At 46.5% G+C, this 13,696-nt stretch overlaps 3 protein-coding genes across 3 annotated transcripts; all 3 read left to right on the forward strand.

Moving 5' to 3' along the window:
• The first annotated feature begins 344 nt into the window (after positions 1-344).
• Positions 345-3,898, forward strand: LOC143376265 (uncharacterized). Its single transcript, XM_076826393.1, has 4 exons — positions 345-1,007; positions 1,958-2,069; positions 2,139-2,292; positions 3,389-3,898. The coding sequence occupies exons 1-4, from the start codon at positions 828-830 to the stop codon at positions 3,531-3,533; spliced, it is 591 nt and encodes a 196-aa protein (XP_076682508.1). The 5' UTR covers positions 345-827; the 3' UTR covers positions 3,534-3,898.
• A 334-nt stretch (positions 3,899-4,232) lies between these two features.
• On the forward strand, positions 4,233-5,561 carry Prosalpha7 (proteasome alpha7 subunit). Its single transcript, XM_076826391.1, has 4 exons — positions 4,233-4,395; positions 4,485-4,567; positions 4,680-5,071; positions 5,149-5,561. Exons 1-4 carry the CDS (start codon positions 4,375-4,377, stop codon positions 5,415-5,417), a joined length of 765 nt encoding a protein of 254 aa, XP_076682506.1. The 5' UTR covers positions 4,233-4,374; the 3' UTR covers positions 5,418-5,561.
• A 1,009-nt stretch (positions 5,562-6,570) lies between these two features.
• Positions 6,571-12,805, forward strand: LOC143376188 (pinopsin). Its single transcript, XM_076826152.1, has 6 exons — positions 6,571-7,248; positions 9,369-9,463; positions 10,985-11,095; positions 11,164-11,423; positions 11,825-11,940; positions 12,599-12,805. Exons 1-6 carry the CDS (start codon positions 7,045-7,047, stop codon positions 12,803-12,805), a joined length of 993 nt encoding a protein of 330 aa, XP_076682267.1. The 5' UTR covers positions 6,571-7,044.
• The last annotated feature ends 891 nt before the right edge of the window (positions 12,806-13,696 follow it).

The following is a 13,696-nucleotide window of genomic DNA, read 5'->3' on the forward strand; positions in this document are numbered from 1 at the left end:
TGTGTTATAGCTTTTGGGTAAAGAATTTCCAAAGACCACCCTTATTTTCGGCCTCCTGACTGAGCATGACCCCATAAGGCATAATTCTTTCAAATGGAATCATCTTACTTTTCTTACCACTCGCAGTGGAAACTTTCTTCTGATCGCTACTATAGATATAAATTTCCCATTACCCGTGCGAACGAAAGTTATCTCCGAGCATACGTTTATCAATATTCTCGCCGATACTTTCCCAATCGCTCCTCACCTGTCGCATCCCATTTGAATCGAAACCCAAGCACGGGACGAACGTCGCGTGCTTCAGGTTCCCTATACGAAAGCACAAGTCTCGCCCACCCAGAGCCTCCATTCCAGATCAAGTAAGAGTTCAAGGACACCGAGCTTTCACCGCTTATTTCCGTCACCTCCGCGGAAAGAAAGTGCGCGCAAAGTTGCAGCGAAGCACCCCTAATGAACGTTATTAAAGGACCGCGCGTCGTGGCGTCGTCACAATGGGAGAAAACGAGGAGACATTGGCCACCATCGGTTTGATGCACACGGATGAAAGCGAGAGAGCTTCACGGTTTGCTGGCAAAGCAAAGTGCTGGCTTATAAAAGTCACCGCGGCCGACGGTCCACTCGCCATTTCGATCCCTCGAGTCTCACCACTTTCGTCGGGGATCCTCTGTTTTTATAAGGGCCTTACAGTTGCGCCGAATTAATCCGCGTTTCTTGGTTCGAAGCCGCGAATGGTTTTATTTAAAAATTCCATCGCGCCGTAGGTCGTTCTTATTTCGATACCCCGTGTCAGATATCGTTTGTCCGAGCGGTGCGGGTGAGGTTGAAAGATGACTCCCTTGACCGCGACGTTGCTGATAATGACGGCCTTGGTGGGTTGCGGTGTTCTTGCTCGAAATGCAGACAACCACCGCGATTTTGTGAAGGAAGCGCCGAATAAAAAGCACACTGGCTCCATGCTGTTGGAAGTCGCGAAGGAGCTGGTGCAAAGATCGTCGAGCAGCAGTCAGGTGAGTGGAAACTGTGCTTCTAGTGCTCGTTACGAATTCGGAGGATATCAAGCCAGAGAGAGGTTGATAGTACCTAATATCGCCTAGCAAAAGTTAAATCGCTGTCAGTTGAATAGTAAGTGATATTTTTGCATGTAATTCATTTCAAAGTAAAGTGAAATTATTATACATCTTTCATGCAGCATAAGTTAGAATCGTTGAAACCTACGAATTTATAATTAGGAATTAAAAAACGTGAGACATACAAAAATCGGGGCCTGAAAAAGGTGTGCTTAATATCGACTACTCTAGAAATATTGATTAATTCATGTATACATGAGTTTTTAAAGTCATTTTCGCATATGCTTTTAGTATTTCTTGCTCTATAAATGTTCTTCTATGAATCTGTGATTTTATTTTTATTACGAAAATATAGAGATAGAATTTTTTAAATAATTTATTTTTTACGTTCGGATGTACGTATTGGAGAAAAAACAGTTTATTTCGGCTGCTCCGCAAATTTCGTGACCCCACCTGTAACAAACATTACATTGAAACCATTGTTCTGCGGTAGGGGGTAATGAGAAGAAGCATACTGCTGAAAGAAAAACGCAATTTTCATTATGAAAAATATTTTAATCGATTTCATTCCTTACATCATTAATTAGGTATTTCTACTAGATATTATATTCTTGCATTCACAGAATTATTAGACTTACCGTCTCCGAATGTGATGTAGAATTGTGGAAGTCCAATAAATTTGTACACTATTACGATTCACTAAAACACTTCCCTTTCTGTAATTGTTGATCACATGACGTTGCAATTACAGTATGTCTTCCTACATAGGTACTAATTCAATGCCTAACCGATAAATTGTAGTGCTTACTTTGCGAGATATAACGAGTGGCGGTATTAAGAACATGGGCGACATTAGGTACGGTCAACCTAATGTGATTGTCGTTCCGCAGGTGCTGAATCTGAACCTATCGAATCTGCTGCTACTTCTGGTACTGAAAGCGGTCGTCTTCGGGGCGGGGTATATAGGGAACCATGGGTACAAGGGGCGCGAATTGGAAGAAGGTTTTAGTCGCATGAAATGATTCGCGTGCGCTATTTATATATTTGATTATTGGGAATAATTGTTTGCAGAAAACGTGGTGTCCGAGGGTGAGGTCGCATTGGCATTGGGATATTTAATGGGGGATACGTGTTTGTATCGAGCAGCTTGCGAAGAACCTCGTGTCGCGAAAGAATACCTTGGAGCCGCGGAAATGATCATCGAGACGATGAAATTGTTGCCGCAGTAAGCGATATTATTTGTTTTATTCATTTATTTCGAGAGCACAGCCTACGTTAATAGGGTAAACTGTACAATGATTGGCACCCTAAGCGGAAATCCCAATTGGAATGTCTATATTGTTTTGTGAAGTTTTTATATGGTCTTAATTTTCAGTTGTTATCGATGATTATGGATTTCTCAATAAAATAAAACATTTTCAGTAGCGATTAAGTCTTTTATTTTAAAAACATTGAGTGGAAAACAAAAATAGGCATAAAAGTACAATCATTGGCACCCTAAAATTTGAGATGATTTAGAAAAACATATGTAGTTAAAAACGAAGTTTAAAGTGTTTAAACAGACTATTTCATACACTAGTAGTAAATAGGTTTATTTTTTGCCTTTCGGCCTCAAAATGAGGTTACATGTGTTATGTGTGTAAGTGTTTCTGGGACTGTTAACTCAAGATTGTGCTTTCGTTTTGACTTCTTCCTTCATCTTGTTCTTCTTTTCTTCTCCTGTTTTCCAGAAACATACGCATCCACTCCACTCCTTCTTCTTCTCATTTTAGTATCCCTCTGATCGTTGAATTTTCTCTTTTCAGCTCCTTAGAGTCTTGTAGCATGTGACCCAGCGTCTCTCTAGCCTCATTAAATACCTAGTCCGCATACTGTCTCTTTTTCTTCCTTCCACTACTTGCTTCCCCGCTCTTCGTTCCCACATCTGAACCTTGCAATCATGCTTTGGTCACTGCCTCTATTTCATACACTTTTAAATACCTGCGACACTTAGTAAATTTGTATTTCAATCCATTACTTAGTTATAATGTGACAAAATATACTTACCTACCCCTTACTCAAAATTTTAAGAAAACGCCTAAAACTCAGCACTTTGTCCCACTTTGTGGTGTTGCCAGATGCAAAATGTGTGGATCAACTCCTGTGCTTTGCATTGTTGTAGTCACAGAAGAATAAGAAATTGTAAAAAAGTACTTTCTAAGCTTGTACTTCTTAATATTTGGCTCTCAATCAGGAATGCCAATGATTAGTGCAGTGCCAGCACTAGTGCAGTTTACCCTATTTACGCGGAAATCCACTATAAAATATTGTATACTTCGTAGGAGCCTACCAGCTGAAGAACAATATGAGAAAACAATGGCTGAATTCCGAAAAGCCATCGAGCATGGCATCACGAATGGATGCCCGCCCGAATATACTTGCAAAAAGGAGAACATCAAGAATTTCTTCCGAGAAGAAGCAAAATAATCTTAAGAAAAAATCATTCCTCGTTTTAACAATCTAGCAAAGTTTATAGTAAGATTGATATAATATTCAAAAAGCTAGTTGCGAAATTCTGACGTGCATGCTTTTTTGCAAGTATTATTATCATAAGCGTACTGCGTACTGGTAATTCTACGTGAGAAAAGAAACGGGAAAGTCCGAACGCAGTAGGTATGTAATCTAGTGCTTCGTTCCCGAGGTACTCTGAAATTCAAATATGGCGCGGTTTCCCGCGCGGTGCTTGAATGCACACGTGCGCGATGAACGCGAATGTGAATCTACGCGTATTTCTCTCGGACAGACGAGTGCGTGTACACGCAGTGGCGGGTACAAAAGTCTGATGTTTAAATAAAGCTATTTTCAAGTTGAAATTCTTACCTCGCATTCTTTCCCTCGAACCAGCAACGACAATGGCCAGTCCCCTGATCCAGGGACCTGCGTCATTGCAATGTCCCATACCGTAGACATCCTGCAAAACAAAGCAGATATTCAATGATCAGTAGGTGAAGCATGAAAATACGCATCGAACTGTTAATCTTGAGGGTGAATTATTGTTACCTTTCTGCTTGAATATCGTTAAATTGTATCGCTCGAAATCACTCACCACTAACATCACGATTCTTTGAAAACACACTGAACAGTGAACACTGCCACTCGCCAGATGGCAGTTGAGTAGTTAGAGACCTAACTTAACCCACGAAAGTAAGCGGCGCTGACCAGCGCTGACGATCAAGTTTTGATTTTCGCCTATTCACGCCGTCTGCGCGTATAAACAATTTTCCTCGTTTAAAGTACTGCGGCATTTATACCGACGACTCGGTGAGAAATGAGCTCCATAGGAACAGGGGTAAATATCTGACATTCGGTTACGTGGTACCATCGTAAGAACCATTGATTCCGGATAAAGGTGAGACCTAACCACTCTGGTGATTTCAGTATGACTTGTCAGCGTCACAGTTTTCACCGGACGGCCGTGTGTTTCAAGTGGAATACGCGCAGAAAGCCGTGGAGAGTGGAGGGTGAATATTCCACCAATTTCATTCGTCGTTCTGCGAAATTCGTATCGACCGCGGCTACATAACCTGTTGCTTGCTCTCAATCAAATAACATTTCATTCAATCCCCTGTACAGCACGGTCATAGGTTTACGGGGAAAGGACAGCATTGTGTTCGCCGTGGAGAAGATAGTTACCTCCAAGCTGTACGAGCCCGGCACGAACAAAAGAATATTCAACATAGACCACCACATTGGAATGGCAGGCTCTGGCTTGATTTCCGACGCCAGGCAGATCGCTCAGACAGCGAGATCCGAAGCGTCCAGTTACAAATCGCAGTACGGAGTCGGCATTCCCCTGAAATATTTGAACGAAAGGGTTTCCATGTACATGCACGCTTACACCCTGTACTCGGCAGTCAGACCTTACGGCTGCTCCGTAATTCTTGGCGCTTACGAAAATGGCGGACCAATCATGTACATGATAGATCCGTCGGGCGTCTCCTATGGATACTATGGTTGCGCTATTGGTACGTATCGGTTTGTACCTGATTTACGCTTTATAATACGCGTGCATCGAGGTGAGCGTTCATTATTTTCTGTACAGGCAAGGCGAAACAGTCGGCGAAGACAGAAATCGAGAAGCTGAAGCTCGCCGACATGACCTGCAACGATTTAGTGAAGGAAGCGGCGCGCATCATTTACCTCGTCCATGACGAGCTGAAGGACAAGCAGTTCGAGCTCGAAATGAGCTGGGTCGGCAAGCACACAAACGGAAGGCACGAGCGCGTGCCAGCCGAGGTAAAGACGGACGCCGAGGCCAAAGCGAAACAAGCGATGGCGGAGGATTCGGACAGCGATACCGAAGATATGTAAATCGGACAGCGTCGAGGAACAGAATTGTCATTTTATATTATAAGCTGTAATTTAAATACACGAGAGCGCTTTGCTATGAAATATTCATTGTCACCGAGTGAGAGGAATAATAAAATCCTGCCTGTTGTTTATGAAACTACAAAATGGATTGCATTCTCCTACCTACGGCAAATCTGGTCGCTTTCGTAATCGAGACTCGTTACGTTTGACACAGGGTTTCATTCGTTTCGCGAGTGCCCACCTCGCACCCCTTCATTCGACACCCATTACGCGGATATTCTGAAAGCCCTCCGTAGTATAATCCACGATTAACGAGTACGTTTTGTACCATTTTCACATCCCCCCTCGATTAACGAACGTTTTGATGAAAACCTGAGTCGAGCGATGGAGTCGTGCTTAAAAATCAACTAATGCATTTCAGTTCTAATTTCCAAGAGATTTAAAGTGACTAATCTTCGAACAACCTGCCAACGTGACCTTAAGGGGTAATTCTACTTTGATCGGCCGAAAAATGAAGCTATATTTAAAGATTCTTTTCTCAATAAATACAACATATAATCAAATAAATCTTTTTGGAATTTATTGAGCTACTCTTATATTATACAAAAAAAATAAAATAAAAAGATTGTTCTTAATTTGTTTCATATGTTTTTTTATAGCGTCAATGTAACATCTACAAAAAAGAGCTATTTTTTTCCTATTCCGAGCAATTGCATTTTTTCAAAATGACGAAACATGTCACTTAGCAAACTAATCCTTCTAGCTTCTAATAAAAAAACTCATGTCGTTTGGACCAATTCTAAAAAAGTTATGCGATTTTAAAAGTTGACCCTAAACTTTCTTTCGTCCGCTCTTTTTTGTAGGTGTCACATTGACGCTATAAAAAAACATATGAAACAAATTAAAAACAATCTTCTTAAATATTTTTTGTATAATATAAGAGTAGCTTAATAAATTCCAAGAAGATTTATCCCACTATATATTCTATTTATTCAGAAAAAAATCTTTAAAGACAGCTTCACTTTTCGGCCGATCAAAGTAGAAATGACCCCTTAAGTATCCCACCATCCTACCATAATTCTTGTAACGATCTTCCCTCTACCCACCGCAAGTGGGAGCCGAATTACCTAGTTCATTGAAGCGCGAGGGAACGGCTGGACGCGGCAGGGATGACCTTTCATTTACAGTATTTACACCCGGTGGCTAATTGTATGGCACCGCGGCAACGGGGCGAGGAAGATCCGCGGGGTGGCGAAACGGTTGGTCGGTGAGGCTGATATCGCGCATGCTGCTTTTTCACGTCGGGGGGGTTGGTTGCAGGCAGCAGCGGCGAGTGGTAGATACTACGTGCAGACAAAGGAGAGAGGGTAGTTTCGGCCGGGCTTTATATAAGGGTAGGTAGACTTTGAAAGTCCGCCACTGGTTTTGATTGATGCACGGGGCCCGTATTCCGCGTCCTGTCGCCCGCGAGAGAAGGTCGCGAAAGGGGCGGCGAAAAGAGAAGCGACCGGGGGTTGGAACGCGAGTGTTAGCCCGTCGTGGCGAGTACCACGTGGTGTTCGTTGGTTTCGTGTGACCACGAGTGCTTTGCCTGCGGCGGGGGCGGCTGTCCCAGCGGCGAGGAACGATGTCATTGAATCGTAGCAGCCTGGTGGTGCCGGATGATATCGCTGAGGATCAGGTGTACCCGGCGGTTTACATCGGCGCGGCGATCACCCTCGGCTGCATCGGCTTCTTCGGCTTCACCATGAACCTGTTGGTCGTCATTGTGATCGTCAAGGACGCTCAGACCCTGTGGACGCCGGTGAACGTGATCCTCGTCAACCTTGTCGTGAGTGTTACATACGAGGTCCATTTACGAGGTGCGAAGTGGAAGGGCAGGGGTTGAAGGTAATCGTCCCCGGGGTTCGCGCCTGCGAAGGTATTAGAAACGGGGGTGGTGTATTCCCTAGTTGCTGTAGGAAGCAGGGGTGTATCGGCCCTCGGCCGTTGAATCATCGGTAACGAAAGTATCAATGACGCCACTTAGCCCACAAAGAAGTCACTCGTTACTGGTTGATACAGTTCGCCGAAGAAAGTCGCTCCAGTTGCGCAACCGAAGATCACGTTTCAGCGCGAAGAAGCAGACCGAGACGAAGGGCAAACTTTTGCTCATTGCAAGTACACGGAGGACTCGAAGATAGATATAGAATTGAGCGGTAATGAAAGACGAAGTTCCCCCTTTGAGTTCTCTGGTATAAGTGCCAAGAAGCGTCGCGAAACTTCCCAATGATCAGTCCGAGGCTGCGTCCCAGTTAAATTTAATTTAACAATCATAGCACTCGATCGCTGGAATCCCCGGACTCCTGCAAGCCTGTAACGACGCACGGTATCTTTGTCTCGCGACGCCTCTAGGAGCATAATTCATAGCGCGGCAAATCGCATCCTACGCAACCCTTTCTAGCGGAACGGTACGCGAAAGCAGCCGTCGTTCCCTGTATCGGCGTGGAAACGGTGCCACGCGGAGATAAATGAAATAAATACTGGCATCGCTGTGGCACGGTGACATCAGGCTTGGAATTTACGAAAGATCGTAACTGGTTACGGGAAAACTCGCGAGGATGCCTCGGATTCCTCGAGTTACTGGCGTTGCGCAAAGGCAACTGAAAAGGGGAGCCTAAATGTTACACAGCTTCGCGTCTCGAGGCACCGGGTTAAAAGGATCTTCTCCCTGGACGTTTCTTCTGGCAAAAAGTTTGATGGCTTTCTCGTCCCGAGGTGTTTTCATTTAATATCGCCGAAAGTGATCGCAACGCAAACGGATACGCCCGATGGAGCCTCTTCCTGGCTTTCAGCAGCGGAGAGGCGAGGTAGAAATGAAAATATCGCGGGGACGCAGAGCGTTTCGAAATTGTCGCACGGCTCGCGACGTGTGCTCCGCTTCTCCCATTTCGCACCGGCGATCGGGACAAATTTCATAATCGGGCTTTTGTTAATTCGAAACGAAGCGGATTCCCCGCCGAGCGCCCGCGGGCTGTTAACGGGGATCTGCGAGGATATCGCCGGTGCAGTTTCGATAGAGGGTGAGGCGCGAGTGGGTGTCGTTAACCCAATGCAAAATACATGGAAACTCGTTTGACATCTACGCTCGCGCGGCTGGGAAATAAACGTTCGTTATTCCACGCGTGAATTTAACGGGCACGCGAATCGATCGTAAATTTTGGGACCGTGGAATGTTTCTTTCGGAGACCCTACTGCTTTCTCCCGCGAGTGGTGTGCCAGTGACTAAAGCGCTCTTGCGTCGGATCCAGTGATCCAACTGTTTTGCAACCCCCTTAGCTGAAGCTCGGAGGAAACGTTAGAAGTTGCTCCATTGGCGGAGGGAACTCGAAGGAATTCGGTCTTCTCTGGTCCTTTCTGTTTCTACGCAACATCGAGCATCAACAAACGAGATTTCCGGGGGGCGAACGTCTCGATATCCCCGCCGATTGTCTCTAAAGACCATGAAACGTCCGGGTAGCTACAACGAAGGGTGCAGCTTCCTTCGAGGAATTTATTCCATTCTGTTGGCTCGTGGATATTAAGTACCTACGCCGAGGATGCTTAAGAGATTACTCCTTCCTTCCTCGTTTATAATTAATGTTCAAAGACTCCGGGCGAGCGAGAGGCTCCTTCTGTGTGACGATTACTTACAGGCCGTGAATTTTAATACCGAGTTCGCTGGGGAACGGATTAAGGGATGCGGAGGGCTACGGTTGTTCCCTGGGAACGGGGCCCACATGGGAAGGATTGATAGGCAGGCTGACTTTGCAGCACCGATAGGGGCGAGATAGAATTTGAAGGAATACACCCTCGGTGGATGAATGGAATTAAATCCGTGTGCCTGATTTTGTACTTTGTATTGGAATCGGGGGAACTATTTAGGCCGTTCCTGGAGCATTACCGCGATAATTTAGTAGCAACTACTTTCAGGTTGGCGACTTCTTAGTGGCAGCCCTTGGGAATCCGGTTGCCATGGTCTCGGCAATCACAGGAGGATGGTACTGGGGCTACAAAGTGTGTCTCTGGTACAACTTATTTTTTATTAACTGAAATTACATGGGATTTCTCCGAGGAGAAACAGAAGGCTGCGGACATTTTCCTTCCACCGTCTATCGCGATGGGAAATAATTGAATCTCCGAGCGATATGATTTTTATTGACGAACACAGTGGTCGTTCCAGCTGATCGATTGTATTCCCGAGCGATTCCCCTAATCACGGAGGAACAAGATTTCGATTTTCATGGGGACGTTCCCGACGTATTTTTCAAGTATGCTTCAACTTTATCGAGGAGCTTGTACATCGCTAAGAAACATGATTCCGTAAGAAACAACTTCTCGATGTTAATTCACCTCCCCCCGACGCGGAATCGTGAAATAGGATAATTGATATAACGCTGCTGCTTTAACGAAGATGCTTTAAGGTATATTTAAGGATATTTTAGAGTCGCTATCCTGTTAATGAGGATTTATTAGCACCTCTTTAAGGTCTCTCTTTTTTTTTTAATTAACGTGGGAGGATTATGCTCCCTCTCGAGGCTTTTAAAGCCAGAAACAGCTGTACCGCAATTCACGCGAAAATGTGGGAGAAATTGCGCGGAGTGACGGGGAGAAATGTTAATTTAGGGGGAAAATTGGAAACGTGCCGTTTCGCATTCCACGGGTGTGATAAAAACGTTGTTTCGCAGCATACGTGCAGGATGTTGCGCGCATATTGTACCTATTACGTGTAGCCAGATATATATATATATACACCGTGACTGCGCAGTGTACGGGAATCAAAAAATCACTTTGCATTTGAAAAAACCGAATTTATGCGTTCTCCTCAGCTGCGCTTGCTTCCGGTTTGAAGCCAACCGAATGCAATTATTTCCCCGGGCTCCTGCATTTCAAATTAAAACCGAGCGTTCGGTAACGAAGCACACCCTGGAGGATTAAAGCACTGGGTGCGATTCGAAAAGTCTCTGCAGTTAATCTCATTGATTCTCTTTAACACGATCATCCCCCTTTTATTACCACGTCCCACGTGATTTTGACCAATGTCGGGTGATCGCTGTGGGAGAAAAGCTGAGGTCTAAAACTTGTCTTGGAAGCGATCGGTGTCAAAGACCAGGGGTAGTTTTACGTGGACGAGCAGACGAACTACTGATCCCCATTAACTGTCATTAATCAGCCACGTTATCCTCTCTGCAATTAGTTCGCTCTTCTGCTCCTCCCTTCTCCGCCAGTTCACCCCCTGCCGCTTTCATCATATTCCGTCACCCACGTTCCCTCGTTCCCGGCTCTCCTTGCTTCTCTGTTTCCAACATTCCTCTCTTTCATTCTTACAAAAGAAGAGCACGTGGTTCGAGTTACAGGTTCAGTTCAGATTTCACCCGATAAATCGGTGGAATCTTCTCGAAGCCCTCTGTTTCTGAAAATCCTGAAAAGGGGGGGCTTCGGTGATTGGAGATCGCGGGCAGATTTAGTGGCGATACTCTAATAACGTGCGGAGGGATTGAGTTTCGCAGAATGTCACGAGAAATCTATTCTATTCTGCCCGTCTCAAGGTACGCCTGGTTTATGTCCACCCTGGGCTTCGCCAGTATAGGGAACTTGACTGTGATGGCCGTTGAAAGGTGGCTGCTGATCGCTGGACCGATGAAGACGTTGTCTATAAGGTGAGAATCTAATTGAAATAAATGCTAGGTGACTTTAGCCGCTCATCCAAACTGTCTGCTTTTAACAGGCACGCTGTGATACTAGGTTTCTTCGTCTGGGTCTACGCGCTGTGCCTCTCGGTGCCGCCGTTCCTCGGCTGGGGAAGCTACGGCCCCGAAGCAGGGAACGTGTCCTGCAGCGTCTCCTGGGAGGTCCACGATCCTGTCACCAAAAGCGGCAGCTACATCGCCTTCCTCTTCATCCTCGGCCTCGTCATCCCTGTGCTGGTCATCGCCACCAGTTACGTCGCGATTCTGCTGACTTTGAAGAAAGTCAGCAAGAGAGCAGGTACCATCGAGTTTCCTGCGAACTCCGAAGAACTGCCTAGCGTTCCTTGAATACCTTGCTGATCGCCAAAATCAAATAGCCAATACGAGAGCCTTCATTTCTCACTGACACCCCGGTTAATCGCGCCAACCGTTGTCTTATAGATTCGTTCCTGCGCAACCCCCTGTCTCCGAGGCAGTGATCCGTGCCACTCGCGGGGAGACAGCGAGGAAGACAATGCCACCGAGCAATCACTCGATAATTACCATCCCGTGTCCTCGCGAAAGCGACCCGTGGTTCTATGTCAAACGGGACCTCTCCCCTCTATTCCCAGTTTTTCTTGCGCCACCCTGTTCCACGCTCGACGCGGAAGAGGTGTCAAGATGCCAGGTTTCCGGGACACGTTCCGTTTTGTAATGCAGGTGCACGCGGGCGACGCGAGGGGAAGGTGACGAAGATGGTCGCGTTAATGATAACGGCTTTCATGTTCGCTTGGTCGCCGTACGCAGCTCTGGCGCTGGCCGCGCAATATTTCGACGTAAGTACCCACGGATGCGTGGCTTCTCCTTTCCAGGATCTCGAGAGTCGTTTATCCCGAAGCGCGACGTTCAACGAGGAAGGAATTAGACGAAGGCCGGAGTCTCGCGATTTGGCCAGCAAACATTGCGCAACAGAATTCCACGCGGAAGTTACAGTCACAGTCTTTCATCCCCCTGATCGACTCCCTCTCTGCCTCCCACCATCATTACCTGCCGATAGTATTAAGGGTACTAGGCAGTGGTTTCTGTCGGAAATGAAGCATTTCTTTTTCGATTAATTACAAAGGGATAAGTTAGCACTGCAAAACGAAAGAAACTTTCTTAAAAAGCCCTTTTAATTATCCATCTGTAGCGTCATCTTTAATTCGCATTTTTGCCTAAACAAACATGTCTCTGTAAAGCTTATGACGTTAATAAACATTGTGTCAAAGACCAATTCTCAGCTCCAATTTATTTCCTTGCAATTAACTGAAAAAGAAATGCTTCGTTCTCGGCAGAAACGACTGCCTAAGCAGTGCCTACCTACCCTTAATTCTCGAGGAATGAGATTACGAAGCAGAATAGAGTCTGCGTTAGAGGTCGAGCGATCCGTTATCCAAGGGTCGATAAATTTCTCATGTGACGCAGAGAGAGTGCATCCCTCGACTTTCCTCGCAGGTGAGGCCGCCAGCTTCCGTGGCGGTGCTTCCAGCGCTGCTAGCCAAGTCCTCGATCTGTTACAACCCCATCATCTACGCGGCCCTGAACAGCCAGTTCCCTCGCTCCCTGAGAAAGATATTCGACATACGCAGCTCGAGGACCATTCTGCCAGACAGCCACAACACGGCGCTGACTGTTCTGAACAGACGAGAGCACGGGAACTGAGGACTTCGTCGAGCAACCCCCCGAAAGCTCGCGACCCCCAGCTTCCTCGAGGAACCCGCGCCGAGGGGCCATCGAGCGCGAGGACAGACGCCTCGGCGAGAAAGTATTTCAATATATTCTTTGAGCAGCATACTCGAACCATGTGGCCCCTTTCTCTCCTCCCCTCCCCCTCTTCCAAATCGTCCACGTGCCCGTTAACGATTCACGCACCCGCGAAGCTCGCGCATCCCGGGGGATCGAGCGAGAGAAATGCGTGAAATGTTTGCCGAAGAAATGCGCGCGGAATGATATTTTCGAGAGTGTTCTCCGCGGCTCCTCGAATGGCTTCATTCGCCTTTCGTGGCCTCCGCCAGCGCGAGATTCTGTCGAGTGCTAATTAGCCCGCTGGTTCCTCCGTTGGGAAACGCGTCGGCGTGGCAGAGGGAACGGAGCGTGAAGAACGCTTCCAGTTGAGGATTTCTTGCGTGCCGGGCTGGTATAAAAATTTAATCGCGGGTGGGGGATGGTTTGTTTGAGAAAATTCTATCGTTTACTCGCGACCCGATGGAACATCTCGGTTCGCGCCAGGTAAATGCAGAAGGGGCGTTTGCTATTCAATCCCTCGCGCAGACATTCCAATGTAGATGCGAATGTAGTGCAAGCTAGGTGGCGACGATAAACGGAAGGATCGTTAATGAATAAAACAGCGATCGAATCCCACCGACGTGGATTGATCGTGAGGAGCCGGTGTCACCAAATCGGTAACGAAAATTGCCGGTCGCCTATAAAATTTCTATTCCGTCGCACGCCGCTGGAATACGAATCGTTGCAGTAACGCTGGCTACGGCGTCGTTGCGGCGCAGGGCCGCTCCATGAAATTAAGATTACGATTCACGACACGCGCGATTATGC

This window comes from Andrena cerasifolii, chromosome 14, assembly GCF_050908995.1.
Source record: "Andrena cerasifolii isolate SP2316 chromosome 14, iyAndCera1_principal, whole genome shotgun sequence".
Taxonomy (NCBI): Eukaryota; Metazoa; Arthropoda; class Insecta; order Hymenoptera; family Andrenidae; genus Andrena; species Andrena cerasifolii.

What these genes read in the sequence shown, in the direction of transcription:
- LOC143376188 (XM_076826152.1), top strand. Translation starts at nt 7,045, where the DNA reads ATGTCATTGAATCGTAGCAGCCTGGTGGTGCCGGATGATATCGCTGAG. An exon ending in TGATCCTCGTCAACCTTGTC is followed by an intron (nt 7,249 to 9,368) that starts GTGAGTGTTACA and finishes AACTACTTTCAG; the next exon opens with GTTGGCGACTTCTTAGTGGC. An exon ending in TGGCCGCGCAATATTTCGAC is followed by an intron (nt 11,941 to 12,598) that starts GTAAGTACCCAC and finishes CTTTCCTCGCAG; the next exon opens with GTGAGGCCGCCAGCTTCCGT.
- LOC143376265 (XM_076826393.1), top strand. Translation starts at nt 828, where the DNA reads ATGACTCCCTTGACCGCGACGTTGCTGATAATGACGGCCTTGGTGGGT. An exon ending in GATCGTCGAGCAGCAGTCAG is followed by an intron (nt 1,008 to 1,957) that starts GTGAGTGGAAAC and finishes GTCGTTCCGCAG; the next exon opens with GTGCTGAATCTGAACCTATC. An exon ending in GGGGCGCGAATTGGAAGAAG is followed by an intron (nt 2,070 to 2,138) that starts GTTTTAGTCGCA and finishes AATTGTTTGCAG; the next exon opens with AAAACGTGGTGTCCGAGGGT.
- Prosalpha7 (XM_076826391.1), top strand. Translation starts at nt 4,375, where the DNA reads ATGAGCTCCATAGGAACAGGG. An exon ending in TGAGCTCCATAGGAACAGGG is followed by an intron (nt 4,396 to 4,484) that starts GTAAATATCTGA and finishes TGGTGATTTCAG; the next exon opens with TATGACTTGTCAGCGTCACA. An exon ending in ATACTATGGTTGCGCTATTG is followed by an intron (nt 5,072 to 5,148) that starts GTACGTATCGGT and finishes TTTTCTGTACAG; the next exon opens with GCAAGGCGAAACAGTCGGCG.